Source organism: Hemicordylus capensis, chromosome 1, assembly GCF_027244095.1.
Source record: "Hemicordylus capensis ecotype Gifberg chromosome 1, rHemCap1.1.pri, whole genome shotgun sequence".
NCBI lineage: Eukaryota > Metazoa > Chordata > Lepidosauria > Squamata > Cordylidae > Hemicordylus > Hemicordylus capensis.
This window is the reverse complement of record NC_069657.1, coordinates 274,970,779-274,990,922: the sequence shown is the minus strand read 5'-3', so window position 1 is coordinate 274,990,922 and position 20,144 is coordinate 274,970,779. Positions and strand designations below refer to the sequence as shown.

At 44.3% G+C, this 20,144-nt stretch overlaps 1 protein-coding gene across 4 annotated transcripts in view; it reads right to left on the bottom strand.

Moving 5' to 3' along the window:
* LOC128340334 (structural maintenance of chromosomes protein 6-like) overlaps positions 1–20,144 on the bottom strand; it is an 81,682-nt gene that overhangs the window by 58,361 nt on the left and 3,177 nt on the right. For all 4 annotated transcript variants that reach the window (XR_008313612.1, XR_008313613.1, XR_008313614.1 and 1 more), the window contains exons 2-10: positions 19,246–19,385; positions 18,731–18,848; positions 16,390–16,495; positions 14,326–14,462; positions 10,658–10,719; positions 10,161–10,241; positions 8,921–9,022; positions 8,170–8,289; positions 7,982–8,080 (exon numbers count right to left, since the gene is read on the bottom strand). Coding sequence is in view for 1 of the 4 variants with exons in the window: in XM_053285325.1 (XP_053141300.1) it covers positions 7,982–8,080; positions 8,170–8,289; positions 8,921–9,022; positions 10,161–10,241; positions 10,658–10,719; positions 14,326–14,462; positions 16,390–16,495; positions 18,731–18,848; positions 19,246–19,383 (963 nt within the window). In the remaining 3 variants the exon portion in view is untranslated. The remainder of the gene's footprint in view (positions 1–7,981; positions 8,081–8,169; positions 8,290–8,920; positions 9,023–10,160; positions 10,242–10,657; positions 10,720–14,325; positions 14,463–16,389; positions 16,496–18,730; positions 18,849–19,245; positions 19,386–20,144) is intronic.

Below are 20,144 nucleotides of genomic sequence, written 5' to 3'. Positions count from 1 at the left end.
CTCAGCCCAGTGCATGAGAACTCTCTCCCGGATTTGGATCAAATCCCTCCCTGATGTTTTACATGGGCTTTTGCCATCGTGTTGTCTGTGCGTACTAACACGTCTATGTGTAGAGTGTGTTCCTTGAATGCTATGAGGGCTCGGCAAATGGCTATCAGTTCCAGCCAGTTTATGCTATGGACTCGTTCTTGTGGGGTCCAGGTGTCCTGGGCTGAGTGAGATCGGCAATGTACTCCCCAGCCTGATAGGCTGGCATCTGTAGTCACTATTACCCTGGGAGGATCCAGAAAAGGTTTGCCCTGATACAGATGCGGGGAGCTTAACCACCAGCATAATGAGGCGTTGACTGGGTGGGGTAGAGTCACTCTTTTCTGGTGTCTTCATGAAATTTCTCCCTGGAAGGGAAGGAGAAACCATTGTAGAGGGCGAAGGTGGAAGCGGGCCCAAGGGACTGCTGCCATGGGGGAGACCATTAGATCCAGGAGCTGGGCCAAAGTAAGCACAGATACCTTCTTGAGAGGGAGTATTTGGCAGATTAGTAGTAGTATTTTGTCCTTGCATTCTTTTAGGAAGAGTTTTTCCCGTGTCATGTCTATAATCACCCCAAGGTGCTGGATCCATCTGGAAGGTGATAGGTGACTCTTGGCGGTGTAGACAAGAAAACTGTGGGATGCCGGAATAGTTAAGGTGGTATTCACGTCCTGTATCGTGGAGCCTCTGGATTGTATGAGCAGATCATCTAAATATAAAAATAACCTGATCTTTTGGAGTCTGAGATGGGCCACCAAGGGGGCCAGGACTTTTGTGAAGATCCTCGGGGTAGAAGAAAGGCCGAATGGAAGTGCTGTGTATTGATAATGGTGGCCTTTATAACAAAATTGAGTAGTTGATGGAAGTCTGGGTGGATGGGTATGTGAAGATGTGCCTCGGTGAGGTTGATAGATGCTAGGAGGTCTCCATGGTGTAAGGCTTCTGATATGGAGCGGAGCATTTCTATTCTGAATCTCCTGCATCTTACCCATCTGTTGAGGTACTTGAGGTCTAAAACTGCTCTGAAGGTGCTGTCTCTTTTGGGCATGGTAAACAAGATGGAGCAGATGCCCCATCAGTGCTGGTGTGTTGGAACTGGTTCTATTGCTGAGATGTTGAGGAGATGAGAGATTGCTTGCTGCAAGGCCAGATGTTTCTGGTGGGATTTGGAAAGGGGAGTGGGCATGAATCTTTCGTTGGGACAGGCCATCAACTCTATCTTGCAACCGTGAAGGATGGTATCCAGAACCCATTTGTCTGTAATGGAGGCCTCCCAGGAGTGGAAGAAGTGAGAGAGGCAGCCTCCTATACTGGAAGAGTCAGGAGGCTTGGTGGGGTTTGGGTTGGTGGCCAAAGTGTTGTTTTGATGTATTGGCCCTGATGTTGAATCTGGATCTGTTTCAGGTAGGATTTTGTGTTCTGGAGTCACTGTCCCTGGGACGAAAATCGGGTCAAAAGGGATGGTTGAACTTCTGATTTGGGTGTCTATCATCCCTGCAAGTGGAGGAAGGGAGTGCTTTCTTCTTGTCTTTAGTTTCAACTAGGACATCCTTCAGTGCCTCATCACCAAATACTTTGGTTGTAGTAGAGGTGACTGCTGAGAGGGTAGAGCGTGAGGCTGAGTCCACCTGCCAGTGTTTTAGCCACAGGGTGCGTCTGGCCACTACATTATTGGCTGTAGCCCGGGCCCCAAAACAAATGGCATCCAGTGTTGCATGAGCACTAAACGCTTGGGCCTTCTGAATTTTAAGGAGAATCTGTCTTTGTCTGGGTGGATCTGGTGGAGGAGACTGGAGAACTCCATCAGACCAGAGAAGAGAGGCTCGAGATATGATAGATGCTGCTATGGAAGCGTGGATGGACAGTGAAATGCATTCATTGTTCTTCTTGAGTTGAAATTCCAGTTTTCTCTCAGTGGGGTCCTTGAACACTGATTCTCCATCCCTCAGCAAAATTGCCCAACGTGAGGGCAGCCACATGGACATCAACCGGGGGTGTTTGGAATAATGCTGCCATTGTAGGAACAAAATTATATTATTTGTTAACTAGAGTAGCTCTTTTCTTCTGAATGGAAGGTGCCTGCCATTCCTGTCTCATCACCTCTGCAAATGTTTCGGGGAGAGGAAAAAAAAGGTCATGTGAGGAGGTAGTGGGCAATACCAACGATTCTCTAGGAGGAGCAGTAGAAGCCCCTTGCAAGTTTTCCACTTGAATGCCCAGGGTATTTAAGGCCCTAACAAATGGGTTGGAGAAGTCCTCAGAGAGAAACTGCCTGTGTGAATGCGATATGGGCTCTACCTGTTGACCATCTGACCATTCCCCACTTCCTTAGAATTGACATCAGGATCCAAATCAAGCGGGTGATCCCCTGGAATATTTGGGGTCTCAATGGGGCTCATAGGGTCTTGAGGAAGCAGGGGGTCTACTGGCCTGCCTGGGTGAGGGTCAGTAGAGTCATAGAGAGAAGGAATGAATGGGAGGAAGATTATTTGGGTTTGCGATTGCATTTCCTGGGCTTTTGATTTCTATCCTTATGCGCATGCTTGTGCTTATGGTTCTTCTTTCTCTTTTTAGGGGATGGCGATGATGAGGAGAAAGAAGCAGAATCCTGCGAAGAAGAGGTGGATGGCTCGCAAGGCTTGGGACACTTTTTATTTTTTCTCTTGAGCTGATGAAATTCAAGCATCTGAAATATCATAGAAGAGAACCAGACACGCCAAAGTTCCGGAATCCCCCCTGAGGGTGGCGGGGGTGGGTTAATAGGGGCCGCGGGGATCTCCGGATGCTCAGGCTCAGGAGGAGGTAGAGTCCCGATCAGTGCAGGACTTACTGGAGTAGCGGGAGAAGGCAGAATTGGAGTCTTTACCGGCTCTGTCCGGCGGCGTGTGGGAGTTGAGCAGTTTCTTCCTCTGCTTGCGGGGGGATTTCCAGCTGCTCCGCAGCATCCCCGGTGTTGATGGGACTTGCTGGAGTGTTCCTGCTCTCCTCCAGTTGCGCCGCTAACTGCTCCAGTGGAGAAGGCGGCAGAATGCCCAAGTTAGTCGGTCTGTGGTGCCTTGAGGGAGGCAGCACTGGACGCGCGGCAGCAAGCAAGCCTGCAGGGAGACTCTGCACATACTCTTCCAGCACGACAAGGTCGGGACTTTCTGGCCGGTTGAGAGGAGAGGTGGAGCGATCACACTTCCTGGCACGTTGGATGGCGGTTAGATGAGCTGTAGAGTGACCCCAAGTTGGGTTATGACCCTTCTGTCCTGCTGCCACAGCTGACAAGGATGCGGTGGCCCAAGGCGGGGCGTCCTCTCTGGCGTGTACAAGCACATGGTGGTGCTGGGGCTGGCCTGGTAGAAGAGAGGCTTTCGATTTTTTCCCCTTTGGCATCAGGACATGTAAAATGCCGGATCTCTTAGGCTCCACCGGGAGGAGAAAGGAGATGGATAGGAGGGAGTCGGAGAGGAAAGAATGGGGAGGAAATCATTTGTTGTTGTTTTTAATAGCAGGCAAATAAGACAGGATGATAGAAAGCAAAGCAGGGAGTAGCTGGAGGAGGCAAGAATAAGCAGTGAAGGCAAAGAATAGCAAGAAGGATAGAAGCGAGACAAGGTTGACTGCTTTGGAGCTCTGCAAGACGAACTAAACCGGGCAGAGCTATCCTCCCAGGCCTCTTAAAGGCTCTAACTGCCCTCTGGAGCATGCTGGGGAGGATAACCCACGTGAGATGTCCTCCTGCAGCTGAGAATGATTAGTCATACTGTGAAGTGTATGTGGTAAATATTTGGGTGCCTTTGAAATATTAAATGCAAATTTAATATTTTAGCAGTTGATAACAAAGGCTGACCTTTTGCAAATCTGTTCTATCCATCAGCAGGCTAATCAAAAACGTGGTGAGCTTAACTGCAAGGCTGAGTTAAACCACTAGTAGCTAGATGGCAGCCCTGCCTAACAATGTTGGTTAGTACTGAAAACTGGGTAGGACTTTGGAAAGAAACTTTTTCGCACAATGTGGGCTCCCACAACAGCAAATGAATTCAGGGCAAACAGCAATGGAGCAATTCCACCTGCCACAAAAATGTATGTGTAGGTATATTTGTTTATTTATTTATTCGATTTATATACCGCCCTTCCAAAAATGGCTCAGGGCGGTTTACAACAAAACAAAAACAATTAAAACCAGTTAACAATTAAAATCAAAACTATAAAAACAGAATAAAACCAATTAAACATTCCAACAGTTAAAAACCCTGGAAAACCAGGGCAAACAAGTGAAAAACTCTGGAAGGCCAGGCCAAACAGATAGGTTTTAAAGTCTCTCCTGAAAGACAATAATGAACTCAAATTACAAATTTCTGCACCTACAGAGAGTCACTGAGTCACTGCCAGACGAATTGGTGGTAAGTGGAGACAGACCTCCTCAGATGACCTTAACGTGTGATGGGGGTCATGCAGAAGGCGGCACTCTCTAAGTTAACTCAGACCTAAGCCGGCCAGGGCTTTAAAGGTAATAACCAGCACTTTGTTATTTTGCCCGAAAATGTATCAGCAGCCTGTGTAACTGTTTCAAGACAGGCATAATATGGTCTCTCCGGGTTGTTCCAGAGACCAATCTGCCTGCCGCATTTTGAACTAACTGAAGTTTCCAAACTACGTACAAAGGTAGCCCCACATAGAGAGCATTGCAGTAGTCAAGTCTGGAGGTTACCAGCTGATGCACCACTGTTTTGAGGCCGTCCTCTTCAAGGAATGGGTGCAACTGTTGAATCAGCCGAAGCTGATAGAGAGCACTCCTGGCCATAGCCTCCACCATGAAATACCAGGGTGAGGCCTAGGTCCAGGAGTACTCCCGTCTTGCTTGGATTCCATCTCAATTTGTTACCCCTCATCCAGTACATTACTGTCTGTAGGCAGGCATTTAGGGAATGAACACCATTTCCTGATGATGCAGATGAAAAGGAGAATTAGATTTGGGTGTCATCAGCATACTGATAACATGCAGCACCAAACCTCCTGATGACCTCACTTAACAGTTTCATGTAGATATTGAAAAGCATTGGTGACAGAGTGGAGCCCTGAGGGACTCCATATAACAGCTCCCATTTTGAGGAGCAACTGTCACCAAGCTCCACCATCTGGAATCTACCTGAGTGATAGGAGTGGAACCACTACAAAGCAGTGCCCCCTATCCCCAACACCCCTAGGCGATCCAGAAGGATACCATGGTTGATAGTATTGAACACCAACAAGAGATTCAGAAGAATCAGCAGAGTAACACTCCCTCTGTCAGTTCCCCTGTAAAGGTCATCCATCAGGCCGACCAAGGCTGTCTCAATCCCATGGCCAGCTCTAAAGCCAGTTTGAAATGGGTCTAGATAATCAGTTTCCTCCAAGACTGCCTGGAGCTGGTCATCCATCAGCCTCTCAATCACCTTGTCCAACCAAGGGAGATTGGAGATTGACCTGTAACTATCCATCGCTAAGGGGTCCAGAGAAGCCTTCTTAAGGAGCGGTCTAACCACTGCCTCCTTTAGATAAGGAGGCACCCTTCCCTCCCTCAGTGATGCATTTATGATATTAACTAGGCCACCTCCAACAATCTCCCTGCTAGATAGAAGCAGCCAAGTCAGTCAAGGATCCAGAGAACAAGTGGTAGGCCATACCACCCCAAGCAGATTGTCCACATCCTCAGGAGTCACAGATTGAAACTGATCCAACCTAATATTGCAAGAAGGATTGCTGAACAGCTCCTCCATAGACCTTGCAGAAATAGTGGAGCAAGTCGGCCCGAATACAGGAAATCTTGCTTGCAAACAACTCATTACAAGTGTCTCAGCAGAACAATCCCGGGGACTGATCTGAAGTAGAAGGAGCAGAAACTAAACTCCTCACAACCCGGGATAGCTCTGCTGAGCATTAACCTGCAGCCACCATGCGTGCATACCAAAATCACTTTTTCGCTGCACACACCGCCACCGCATAAGACTTCAAATGGGTCACATGCCGCTTCCTGTCAGATTCGAACCGAGTTCTCCTCCACTTGTGTTCTAGTCACCTACCCAACCGTTTCAGCCCCTGCAACTCCTCAGTATACCAAGGGGCCATTTCTGAAGTAGGTCAGAAGCGACGCTTAGGAGCAATCATGTCTACTACTGCCCTGGTGAGCTCCCTGTTCCAGGTTCCCACCAGGGCATTGACAGAATCACCGGCCGCACCAACATCAAAATCCTCCAAGGCCTTTTGAAATCCTCCTGGATCCAGCAGCCTTTTTGGATGGACCACCACCAACCCTGCAGAGGTGGACTGTGGCTGTGAAACCAAACTTAACCTGGTAGTGGTCCGTCCATGACAATGGGGAAACCACCAGATCTCCCACCAAATATGGTACCAAATACCTGGAATTGGAGGATGGTGGTGTTCTCAAAAGATTTTTAACTCAATAATTATCTCAATAATAGTTAAAATATGATTTTCAGAATTTCTTCTGAAAAATAAAAGAGATTATTAAAGACATGTTTAAGTAATAGAAATGGCTATAATTGTATTTCCCAGTTTATTAACTGAAGGCTTTTATTCTTTATGTGATCCCGTTATTCCAGAACTTGTCTGCTGAGGGAATCTAGCATTGTTCCCTCACACTTAGCAAATTTTGACAAGTGGCAGAGAAGATAACAGAGAAGAACAAGAAGGAGCCTAACCCTGTAGGTATGGTTCTGCCAAGATAGGTCAAAACCAATCACCACATCAAGATGCTACTTCCAGAAAAGCTCAGACAGAATACATGTTGTCTTTATTATTAAATTTGAAGAGCTCGGCTTCAACCCAAAAGCTAACATGCTTCGTTTGGCACTATAAAGCTACAAATTCTATAATATAAATATTTTGTATTATAATTTTGTAAACAGAATAATAAAATACACTTCTTTCCTTCTCTCTGTTTGTTTTATATCTATAGTGGCACATACTAATACATATGTGCGCACACTGCCTTGATACTGCCACCCAGAACCAGCCTCATTCTGCTGACTGATGAAAAAAATTAGAGGGAATAGTGGTGGGAGATAGGCAAGGCTAGGCAAGATAGACTTGCCAACAGCCTCCTGTGGAAGCAAGCCCCTCCCAGTCTCAGAATATAATCCGAAGTAAATAGTATTCCAAAATACACCAAATACTGAGAACAGCCTTAAACAATACCTGTATGTGTTTTTAAACAAAACCTTTTTAAAATACAGAGAATGAACAGAATAAGCCATTATCCTCAGGACTCAAATTTGTCCATATACAAGTCTTGATAGCTGGGAGACCTCACTATCAAGAGATTTCTTTAGAATCATCTCACTCATTCTCTTGGCTCATTTGAAGAGCTCAAACAGAGATTGCAGGTGAGGGGACGGTGCTTCCTCACCAGCCCAGTTAAATAAACACAATTACCTCATTGCCCACCATTTCCTCAGAATCATGTTTTAGGGTTGACATGGTCAAGTATCTTCCTAGAATGGCTGTCCTGTGGTTTAAGGGCCTTTGCACCATCAGGGGTATTTTCTGGGGCATCATCCAGAATGACAGCAGTCAGGGCGACATTCCCACTGGAAATCTGGGACTCAGCTGCCCCTCAAGTTCCAACTCCTTACCCACAAGTCAGTGTTGGCTGTGCTCAATACTATCTGCGAGTCAATTGCAGTCTGCATAACATTTCTGGTCAAGAGCCAGATGCTGTCTAAGCAACCTTTCAGGCTTCTCTGACTTGTTTTCCATCTTCTTGAATTTCAACACAATGGAACTTCATTGGTACTCTATGCCTTGGAGCAAGATAGGACCACAACTGAAAGGGGCTTGCTCTCACAGAAGCACGTAGATAAATCTGTTTTGCATACTCCTACCTACTGGAGCGAACAGGAGGTACAATCCACTCTGCTCTAGGGAAAAGGCAATTCAAGACAAACCTTTCAACAAATATGTATACCTGCCACTCTTTCACTTTCTCAACAAATCTTTCGGTACTTGCTTCTTTAACAGCAATCCCCTCTGTAATTGATCTTATTTCACTTTCAGTGTCTCTCACCTACAAGATCAAAATTATAGTATTTAGATGTTGGTCATCACATAAAGCCCACATTTCATTAAGTAAAATATGCGGAAGTAAGCAATTACCATTGCCCAAGCTATTTGGTGCTGCAACTCCTTTAGGTTATTTCGCATTTCACTCACAAAAGCAATATTTTTGTAACGTTCTTCCTTCTCCAAATATATTTTCCTAAGTTCTTCAAGAAACTAAAAAAGGAAATACATAATGTTGTTGTGAAGATGGCTGCAATACAAAGATTAGGATTTCTGAACATTTACTAGTGACAAACAACTTTTCCAGGGAGTTGACATACAGTACCAACAGTACACAAGTTGTTGCAACAAACGAAAATCTACTTCAATAAATAATACTTTATTGCAAACACAATGGAATATAGCATTATCTGGGGTGGGGGGGTTGCTACCAAAATATAAAAAACTGTATTATCTCTTTGTGAAGAATAAACCAGCAACAGGAATGTGCAAACTATGTAGGACTAACATTCTTATTTAAGCAGAAACAGTACAACCCATGCAGTATCCAGTAAAGTACAGCCCATGCAGCGTTCCCTCTAAGACGTGTGCACTCACATGTTTTTTTATGTCCACTCAGTTAATTTTAGATCCCGCTCAGGTTGAATCAGGAATGCCCCATTCTGAATACATGTGTGCACACACTGCCTTGATACTGCCACCCAGAATAAAATTCATTCCACACAATGATGAAAAAAATTAGAAAGAACATTGAGCCCATTTTGTATCCAGACCACACAAAAGTGTTTTTTGTATTTGATACTGTACTATGTTATTCTTACAAACCACTAAACATGTTTTATACCTCTCCTCCTTGTTCCACCTGATCGTGTGTTCTTGCTTTCGTTTCCATGATGTATGAATAATCTTCTTTCATCTGTTCTAGCTGAGTTGCTTTCATAAAGAACTAAACAAAATTAAAGTTTATGTTTTATAACTTTTATGAACTTTTTATAACTGCATCCAGGCACCCCAAAGAGTTTAATCAAGTCCTTCCCCCACAAACAGTATATGCAGCTGGAGATTTACAGAAGCAGCAGGAATTATGTGCATTTCCACATCCCCATCTAGTCCTTCCTTGTCACACTATGGCAAGAACTTGACTCAAATAATTTGAAAGGATGGCACACACCAATCTCCTATTCCCCATACTAGATGGCAGGCTGCTTCCACGTGTAGCTTGGGGCAGTGGTAGGCACTCCGCCTCTAAGGGTTTTCAAACAGGCTACATGGCCATTGGTTAGGCATTCAGAAGCAGTTCCCAGCACTGAGCAAGGGGTTGGATTAGAAGAACTCCAAGGTCACTTTGTAGGATCCTAGGATAGGCCACATCTGATGGCTAAGTTGGCCATTTGGCTTGACCAGAGTTTCAGGGAAGCATGAGCTTAGGCCAATGCTGGGCCTCTATAAAGCAAAGTTCTCTCCTTTTTCTGTGTGTGTGTGTGCATGCGAATGCAACTGTCAAATACAAGATGGGTGGTGACCATCCACACAGGAAGATAGTACCAGGTGAATATTGGCCGAATACAGGGGATGACCTGCACAATGGTAATTTGATTGATGTCAATTCATGGGGTGATGCATCTGACCAACTAAAAAGGTACCTTCAAAGTACTGACCAATCATTATTAAATCAACACGGGCATGGATTAATTAGGTGAGAGGTGACCGGGGTGGGGAGGTTACAAAAAAGGGGGTGCCCAGGGTCTGGTGTAGCTTCTTCTGACATGCTAGACAGCTTCTAGTTGTGCTTCCTCATTTGCCTCAACTCCTTGCCGTTTTGTTTCCTTATATCTGTGTGACCACGGGATTGCCTTTGTTCTCTACTTCTGTCAGGCCTGGTGAGAATAAACCTTTGAATTCATAACTCACGTAGCCTGGTTCCTTTGGGTCAGCGGGCAACAACTGAACAAGAACCTAGACTTCTGATCCCTCCATTCCTTTAAATTCCTATAGAGATCTTTTCTTATTAAAAAACCCCTTACAACTTACAACTCTAATATTCTTTGGAAAGGTCATGCCCTATAGTTTACAAATCATATTACCTTGTATTTGTCTCCTTCATTTTTAGACTGCAAGAATTGTTTGCTCATTTCCTGGGTGAGTACAGACACTGGATTATCTACCTGCAACAACAAAAGCCTCTTACTGTTCACCAATGTTAATATTTAAGCGATTCAAAAACTCTTCTCTTCTATCACAACACAGGAGATTCAATTCTATAGCTGCATTAAAGCATCCTGAAATTAAGAGCTTTTTATTCCAATATTACAACACAGTCATGTATGTTTATTACATTTATGTTATTTTATTTTGAGCCTTGAAAAAGTATTTGCAAACTACTTCTTAAAGTAGGAAGTTAAAGGAGCTTTAAGTGCCAGGGCACTTTAAAATACAGTTCAGAGGGAAAACAGAACAGAGCACCCAATAATTGAACACAAGCCCCAAAGGTTGGTTGGGTCCTTATCTGTTTTGCCTAAGCCATTTTTAAAAATAATGCAAGAAAGGTGTTCTGCTATGTAGAATTAAGTTTTTGGATTACCTGTATATTAAAGTGATCCAGAATTGTAATAAGTTCTTCCTTCTTAGAAGAAATTAAGGCACCTGAACATAAGCAAGAATAGAACGTAATTAGTAGTGTAAGCATTAAAACAAATCTCACTATGTAGCTCAGATTAAATTATACCTTTTGTATATAGCACACATACTCACAATAGGCACCACCTTAACAAAGAATTGTAGGAACTTCCAAATATAATTTAGATAAAATGAACCAAATCACATGTAATGTTAATGTTCAGGCATGGACTTGTAAATGGCTTTTACATGGCAACAGGAAAATTTGGGTGTGTGTGTGTGAAATCACTTAACAGGCCAGTTTGCTATAGGGATGTGCATGGCGGGGGCCAGTTCGAAGCAGGGGGATAACTTTAAAGGCGGGGGAGGGTGCACTCCACCCCGCCACATTTCTCCTGCCGGCGCTCAGTTTCCTAAAACCATACTTGACATGCCTGTGCGTGTCAGGTGTTCACACACCCAAGGTACATGCGTACACACACAAGCATGCCAAGTACTTCTGGTTACTTCCAGTAAAGGGGGCAACGGGGCGGCAGGGAAGTACGCTGCCAGTCCAACAGACTTTTAGGAAACCATGTGCTGGCAGGGGAAAACGTGGCCGGCGGGGGGAGTACACCCTCCCCTGCCCTTAAAGGCAGACCCCTCCCCCCGGCATTGAACTTTCATAACCGCCAGTGTCCAACCTGTTCAGAGACTCGTAAAAGGGCCTCCGAACAGGTTCGTGTACATCCCTAGTTCGTGTACATCCCCAGGGCTAACATGGGTGTAACAGTCACAATCCTATATACTTACAATAGTCAAGTCAAGAGCACAATAGTTGTAGAAACAAGGAAATTTAACAGTTTCAACAGATTTTCCCATTCATGGCAACTCTACTGAAACATCAACCAGGTTCCCAGATTAGAAATGAACAGGAGGATCAATCAATGGAGCTATTCACATGACTGGGTGGAAGGTTGCACAGTCATTACCTCCCCCAACCCACCGCCCCCGTGAATGATCCCTGCTGCAAGCACTGATTACACTCCCACATGACCCGATCTCCAGAGGTCAGGATGATGTGTCCCGGCCTCCGGGTATTGCACAATGCACTGTGCACAATGCATTGGGGATTCCTCCAATCTCTGTGACCACACAGGCTGCAAGCCACCTGCGTAGTCACACAATCCCAGAGCCTGGATTTAGGGAGTGCTTGCTCCTTAAACCCTGGTTTAAAGTCAGGCTAAAAAGCCAGGCTAGGTGGCGCTGCCCCACCAGGATTGGGCTCAATCCCAGCGGTTCTCACACACAGCCTAACCCAGGCTAGGCTTCCCTAGCCTGGGTTAGGCTGCACGTGAGAACAGCCTCCAAATGTTGCAACTACCCAATTCACATCCCACTCACAATGCAAAAGCATTTAAAGAGGGCTACAACACACAGACAAAAAGTAGACAGAAAGACGACCCAGATAGGCCCTTACTAATCTCTCAGGGGCCTAACCATGGCATGCCCCTTCTTTAGCCTTACAAAGCATTAGGCAGCTTAATCTAGGAAATAAGAGCTGCCAAGGTGAAATCAAGACGTCTCGCACATTACATCTGATTGGTTGCCATATTGCACTCTCTCTGCTCTTTCCAGCCCTTTCCTCTGGGAACCAATAAATTGTGGGTAGGGATGATGGGAATGGTAGTTCAACAACAGAAATAATAGTTTAACAATGAAATAAGAGCCTCCCCATCTCTTACAACTTTTAAAAAGGCAGTCAAGACACATTTGTTCATCCAGGCTTTTAATTAGATATTGTTTTAATAGTTTTAATGTTGTGTTAAATCTTAAATTATTGTAATGTTTTGCCCTTTTTATTTTTTGTAGTATTGGTTTGTAAACCGCCCAGAGACTTGAGTTTTGGACGGTATACAAATATGTTAAACTAGCTTAACCCTGCGCGTTAGTATGTAATTGCTCCCCTCACTCCCTGCGACAGCCCCCCTCACCTCAGAGATCTCTCCACCCTCACCTAAGCCGCACTCCTGATCCTGCTCCATCCAGTTGCTTCCATCCCCCTCACCCCTCTTGGTCACTCCTCCATCCCTTTACTCCATCCCCCTTGCCCCTCTTGTTCACGGCTGCAGTGTTGCTGTCACCTATTGGCCAAGCTGAAGCCCCCTATCCCCAGAGACCTCCCCACCCACACCTGAGCCCCACTCCTGCTCTTTCCCACAGAAGCAGCAGCAGCACCTGACCATGCCCTTCCTCACTGCCGCCGCCAGCAGCATTGCTGCTCATTCCCCTCAGGCCACTGACAGGCCCAGACCTGTCCCTTGCCTGCCTGACTCCCTCCAATGTCAATGAGCCCCACTGCCCTTATTAGTGCTCCAGAGGCAAAACAATGAGCAAGATGCAGACCCTCAGCAACCATGGGTACCCTCTACACACACCATCTCATGGAAACATAGGAAGCTGCCATATACTGAGTCAGACCATAGGTCTGTCTAGCTCAGCTGACTGGCAGCGGCTTCTCCAAGGTTGCAGGCAGGAATCTCTCTCATCAGCCCTATCTTGGAGAAGCCAGGGAGGGAACTTGGAACCTAGATGCTCTTCCCAGAGGGGCTCCATCCCCTGAGGGGAATATCTTACAGTGCTCACACATCAAGTCTCCCATTCAAATGCAACCAGGGCGGACACTGCTTAGTTAAGTACAAAGTCATGCTTGCTACCACAAGACCAGGTCTCCTCTCTCATCCTCATCTCATCTTGAAGCTAACTCAAGTAAACAACAAGCAGGGATGGGGGCTATCAGCTAACTATCAGAGGAACAGAGATGAAGCAGGAAGTGTCATGGCCATTATAGAAAAATATCAGTTGTGAAGTGAGTTCTGACACTGTAACAGAGGAGCCATGGTTGCCAACCCTTTTGTCCTATTGGCCTTTGAAAGCCAAGGGACAGAGAGCTGCATAACTGCACTGAGACTTTTCATTTCCAACACCTCTTTTGCTGCAAGGGATGAGAATGAATGCTTGGGGAGCACAGGAACCCACCTATGTGCCATTCCTTCCTACCACCATCTCCATCAGCCCATCCTCCTACTCCCCCCCGCCCCTTGAACTGGCAATATCTTGCTAGCTTAGGAGTTAAAGCTACACCGGCAGATCTTCAGGCTCCACTGGTGCAGGAGAGGATTTGGGAGTGGTAAGATTGCACTGTAAGACAGTTCCTGAGCTGGTCGATATAGCCAACCAACATCAGCAGGTACGAATGTACAGAATACCATCAGTGTTCTCTCTAATTTTTTTTCATCTGTGTGAAGAATGAGTTTTGTTCTGGGTGAGAGTATCAAGGCAGTGTGTACACACATGCATCCAGAATGGGGCCTTCCTGATTCAACCTAAGCGGGATCTAAAATTAACTGAGTGGACATTAAAAACTTGTGAGTGCAGGCATGTGCACATGCCTTAGAGGGAACACTGAATACCATGCTGCACTCAACACACACACACACACACACACACACACACACACACGGCGGGGAGGGGGGAGTAGCAATTACAATTTTTTGTACCTTTTCCCCAAAGAGGCTCATTCACATTGGCTTCCTTCTATATGTGCAAGCATTTTGAAAACTTAATTTAGAACAAAGTATTGTAGCACCAAACCTGTGCTGCTTTTCAGCTTGTAGCTACGATGTCCTTCGAGGCTTATGTGTTGATTTACAGTGATAGAGTCACCATATAATTCAGGCTTAAATGCATCTTCACCTCGGTTTCGTAGAGTTACTGAAACATCTGCAGAGCTGAAGAACAAAGTGAGTTAACATCTAACCTACTTAATGCATACACTCAGGGAACCATCTTTTATCCAAGAGTGGCCAAATCTTGCTTACTACGTCTATTCAATGAGTCCTTTCTCATGACTTGTGAGAAGGGCTCCAGAGCGGGCTGCAGGGAAGGCGGGTTAGACTTACCTTACCCCCAGACAACCAGTCCTCCTGTGCTGGGCGTGCTCTCCACACGCCCGGGCGATTCTCCATATTCCCAGGCAGTGGGGTGGGGGCAGGGGCTGGGATATGTTGTCTCGGCCCCCGGAAATACCATAATGCCCCGTGTGACTGTGCGGTATATCATAGGGATCATGATCCCCCTCCCCAGGCTCCCTGCAGCTGCCACGAGCAGGAACACAAGGAACACACACTCTCCTAACCTCATTTTGAAGGGAGGCTTCTGAGGTGGGTTTGCCGCCATGGTGCTGCCAAGATTCGCCCGATCCCAGCAATTCACGCGCGCAAGCAAAACCGGGTTGGGCTCCTTTATTGTGAATAGCCTCATTATTTATTCATTAGCCTATAATTCATTTTTTAAAATTTATTTTATTTATTTTACATTTTATATCCCGCTCTGCCTCCAAGGAGCCTAGAGCGGTGTACTACATACTTAGGTTTCTCCTCACAACAACCCTGTGAAGTAGGTTAGAGAGAAGTGACTGGCGCAGAGTCACCCAGCTAGTTTCATGGCTGAATGGGGATTTGAACTTGGGTCTCCCCGGTCCTAGTCCAGCACTCTAGCCACTACACCATGCTGACTCCAGGAAGGTCTCCAGTTATGAACTGAGGCAGAACAAATCTGAACCTACAGAAGCGCCAACACTGTCTTGAATGAGCATAAAACTAAGGGGAGCACATGGAAAGATGACACTGAAGCCCTTCTCACGATTGGCGAGAAGAGCTTCTTCCAGGTCTGCGGGGAGAGCGGGCTTAGCCCACTCTCCCCGCAGACGATCAAAAGGCAGCCCTCGGCCACCCACACGACTGCCAGCTCCGTCACAGAGCCGGCGGGGGCTGCAGGGATTGGGGGTCACGTGGGGGTCATTCCAGGGATTGGAAGTTCCAGGATGCCCTCTGCGCTTGTGCAGGGCATCCTGGGGAGATCCCCGAGCCCGGGAGGCTGCTTGCAGAGGTCTCCTCATGTGTCGCCACATGCTACAGCGACACCGAATTTTAAAAAAAACACACCAAGATTTAAGGGGAGGAGGATTTAACAAGGTTAGCTGCTGGGAGTCGTGCAGCTCGTGTTGCAGCAGACTATTACCCCAAAGTCAGCTGGGCTCCCTTAGCCTGCTTTTGGGCGATCATGGGAATAGCCTGATTATACTGTAAACCAAAGCTTATTATTCAGGCAAGAATAATATCTGGTTCTGCTACATAGAAGTCTGCCTGTTACCTCTGATCAAATACAGGGAAATAATATGCTAGATGTAAAGAACATGGAAGACCTGAAGCTAAGCAAAAATTACTACCATCCTCCTAACTAGCTATACCATTGAAATCGGGGGGTTCAGAGTACAACCTTCTCCAGTGAACTTCCAGTCTAAATACAAGCTGAACCCAAACCCTGCTGAAATTCCAAGTCACCTCAACTAGCTTGGTTCCAACTCCAGCTCCCAGGCGACCACCTGGGGTACCACAGCCACCCACTTCCCTTGCCTTCTGAAATTTGCCAGGTGGCAGCAATGAATACAGCTGGTCCTGTCACCCAGCACATTCGCACGTAGCACATTTATTTACTTTAATTCAATTTGCACCTTAAATTAAAATTAGAGCATAAAATTACCTTTAACTTGAGCTATCAACAGCTGCTGAACAACAGATTAGAACAAGATGATAAGACAGTCACCACTGAGCATTAACAGCAGCAACTCAATCGACACACAACCATTTTACTTACCTCTGTCCATCTTTTACAAATGCTTTCAAAGATGTTCCTCGGTTTGTGATGATAGCTTTTCCACCAAGGCCAACAATAAGAGCAGTGAGCACTGCACTCTTCCCACCTGAAAGAACAAGCATTAGGAACCCCTGAATTTCTCCAAACTGTTTTTCAGTATATTCCTTAGCATAAAACAAAATTCAATTAAAAAAAATTTTTTGGCAACAACTTGCTCACATTTTTTAAAAAATTCTGGAGAAACTATGTTATATACCATACAAACACTGCTTAAAATACAAAGTATTAGTATAGTATATATGTTACATATAACATCAAACGTAACATTTCCTCATGGACAGTCTGCCAATGGTAGACTCAAACACCTACAAATGAAATTCTATCCTTTTAGATAGGGATATCCAGTCAAAGGTTCTGCATATTTTTACTGCATATTGACTCTCTATCAGAGATTAAAAGAACAGATTATATACGCAGCCTAAGTAGTATGTGTACATGTTATAATTTTACTTGCATGAGAGTAGACTGCTGTCAGCCCAGGATTCATTTTTACATATGAAGAAATACTCCTCTTCCCCACTTGGAAAATTTAGAGTTTCACAGCAACAGCTGTTCTGATTATTGAAGAAGTTTGCTATAACTTCTGTAGAATAAAGGAACGGGAACCAAAGCTCATCCCCCATGCATGGCATAACTGGAAATCTGTGTTTTGAGTACAGTTCATGCAGTTTCAGGGATCCAAGAATTTAGGCTTAGCTCACTTAGTCATGGCAGCATTTGTGATCACCACCGATCCCCTCTCTTCCCTCAGATCCTTTCCTGGCACACAGGCTGAGGTCTTAGGAAAGAATTGGATCGTCTGTCATTTGCATTGGGAGATAAGAAAAAGTGATCGATACAGATTCATCTACCTGGAAGCTTATTTCTGCCAAGAATTTATAGATTATCTCAGTTTAGAAATCTGGCCCCAGAATGTAGAAAATATGTTTCTGGAACTAATTGCTAAAAAAATAGTTTAGACAGAAATAAAACAACATATTCTTTTTCTCCTTCCCTTTATCATCAAAAGTCAAAGGAAATTTCAAAAGCATCGGCGAATAGGTTTCACCAAAGTAGTTCACTTAAAGTTGCATACAAGCTACATTGAAAAACTTCTTGCTATTAAACAGGTTAAAACCATCAGTTGCAGTTTCAAGAAATTCTCCTTTCCTCCCATAAATATAAAGATTCCAGAAACCTAGAAGTTTTTTTAAAAAGCAAAACTCTCTTGTTCCAAAAAGCAACATGCAAAACGGTTGCTTCAAAGAAAATGGAATTAAATAATAATAATCAAAATGGCTGTTCACAAAATTTGTTCAGCAGATGTTCCACTCTGATTGTAAACACACTGTATATGCCCTTGAACACACCTCCTCCCTTTTCACATAAACAGAACTTTCTGTTGCTGAAACCCAAGTGTTTTTTTGGTTACTGCTAAATGCAACATCCTGCTACAGATTCTCAGACTGCAAAACAAGCAGAACTGTGCAGATGTACAACAGAGAAGGGGAAAAGAAGGGGCAAGCTCCTGGGCTTGGCTCTTCTTACAGGCTAGTTAATGATCCAAAAAGCCAGAGTTTACTGGGACATTTGTATCAGCCCACTGTGTTACTTTGTCTATGTAGGTTGACTGGCTTTGATTTCTGTTGTATAGGTTTGCTTTATATTTTTTAGCAATAAACTTTGAATTAAAAACCAAACCTGCTCTAGTAACCAGCCTAGAGCAGGTGACTTTCAGCTGTGCCAAGTTCACAAGTTAAGCTTTTCTTCTCTTGTGAAATTCAGGAAATTAGTACACATTTCTTATTTTGTCCAGCAATGGGGAGTTGCTAACGTTGCTCCTTTCTGAACAATGAGAGTTCCATTCTGGAAATAGAGTTCCATTCTGTGGCTGACATCCAGACTAATGCTGGGCACACAGAAGAACAATCTGCATGCACAGTGTGGGAGGAGCAATTCTCATTCATCTTCCCTTGAATGAAGGAAATGTTTTTGGGATTCAGAGTGGGTTGCAAAGGGAAGGGGAGATCAATGAAAACCACCTCTCCCACACTGCAAACATGGGGCATTTTTCCATGTGTGCTAAAATTAGTCTGATATCAGCTTGGATTTTTGAAGTTTTAAATTTGTATTTATGTTGGTTTTATTATGGTGTTCTTCTACTGTGTACATATTTTGGTGCTTTTCCTTTGGAGTGCCTTCTACTATTAGAAATTAATAAATAAATGAGAACTATGTTGTGGCATAGATACAAAGCCAATATTATGGTTTTGCTTAAAGAAGATAATAAGTGCACACTTACTTCCATTGTTTCCAACTATAAAATTGACATTGGATCCAAACTTGAAGGGACCCAGCATTGAATGGCACATGAAGTTTTTTAGCTGGATACTTTCAATTATCCCAACGTCTCCTGATGCCTACAGGTACATTACAAAGATAGTTAAGTTAACAAAAAACGATCACTGATCATTGTGCACAAGCTCATGATCTCAACAACTGGAGTAGAAGATGAACACTGGGCACAACCCTGAGCAGAGGTGGCAGTTTTCCTCATGTAAACAACTTTAAGCTGATAAGGATACATATTTTTAAAAACCTTAAATTTAAGATAGAAATTAAGATGCTTACAGTTTTCTTTTTCTAAAAAGGCCAGAAATTGCAACTTAAAGCAATCCTTACCTTCCATGTCACATTGCAGTAAAAACATTACACAATAGCCTACGTTAGACTTGCTTTATAAATTAGACTCCATGCATCTACATTTTGCCTTGGTCTTTCTGCTCGAGAACCTGCATTGTGACACTTCTAGCTTACCAATTGAGATCCAGAACAGCTATCACTCTGCAATTCTTCTTCACTAGGGTCATCATCATCAGAGACATTTCTAAATTCTTGTCTAGGTCTTTTGCTGGATCCTGGGGGTGAAAAACTTCTCTCTTTTCTCTTCGCCATAACTAACAAATATCAGATAAAAGAAAAGCTATTTGATTCAACACATCAACTAAACATGGGCATGCATGCATGATCCAGCAAAAGTTTTAAGAGCCATTTATTGCATGTGAAAACTTTAAGCACATGTTTTAACTCTCCCATTAAGATAGTGCCTTTAAAAGGGTTTAAATTTGACTGGATAATTCCAACTATAATACAAGACTGGAGAGAACATTTTTAAAAGTTATCTGTTTTGAAATGAAGTTCTCTATGCCTGTACTTGTCATCTCCCCCACCCCACCCACCAAAAAAGCTTTAAAAATATATGACGCAGAATTATATTTAAGAAGTCTGCTTTTGGACATCACACAAAATCAAGAGTTGGTGCAACTGTGAATCCTAAGCATGTTTCCTCAGAAGTAAATCCCATTGAATGAAATAGACCTTGCTCCCTATTACGTGTGTTTAGGATTGCAGTCCAAGCCCCAATGCCACAGGGAAACGGCACATGGTTGCCTTCTTGTAATAGCTGCACTTATTTTATTTATTTATCTTACATTTTATATCTCGGTCTTCCTCCAAGGAGCCCAGAGCGGTGTACTACATAAATAAATAAATATAAGTATTTATTTATTACATTTGTACACTGCCCCAAACTTTCGTCTCTGGGCGGTGTTGTGGGTAAGCCGGGGTGGCTTCCCTTCCTGCCCTTGTTCGGGTCTCTTGGTTAGGTAATTTGCCAGACACCAGTAACACGAGTTTCAAATCAAACTTTATTGTGT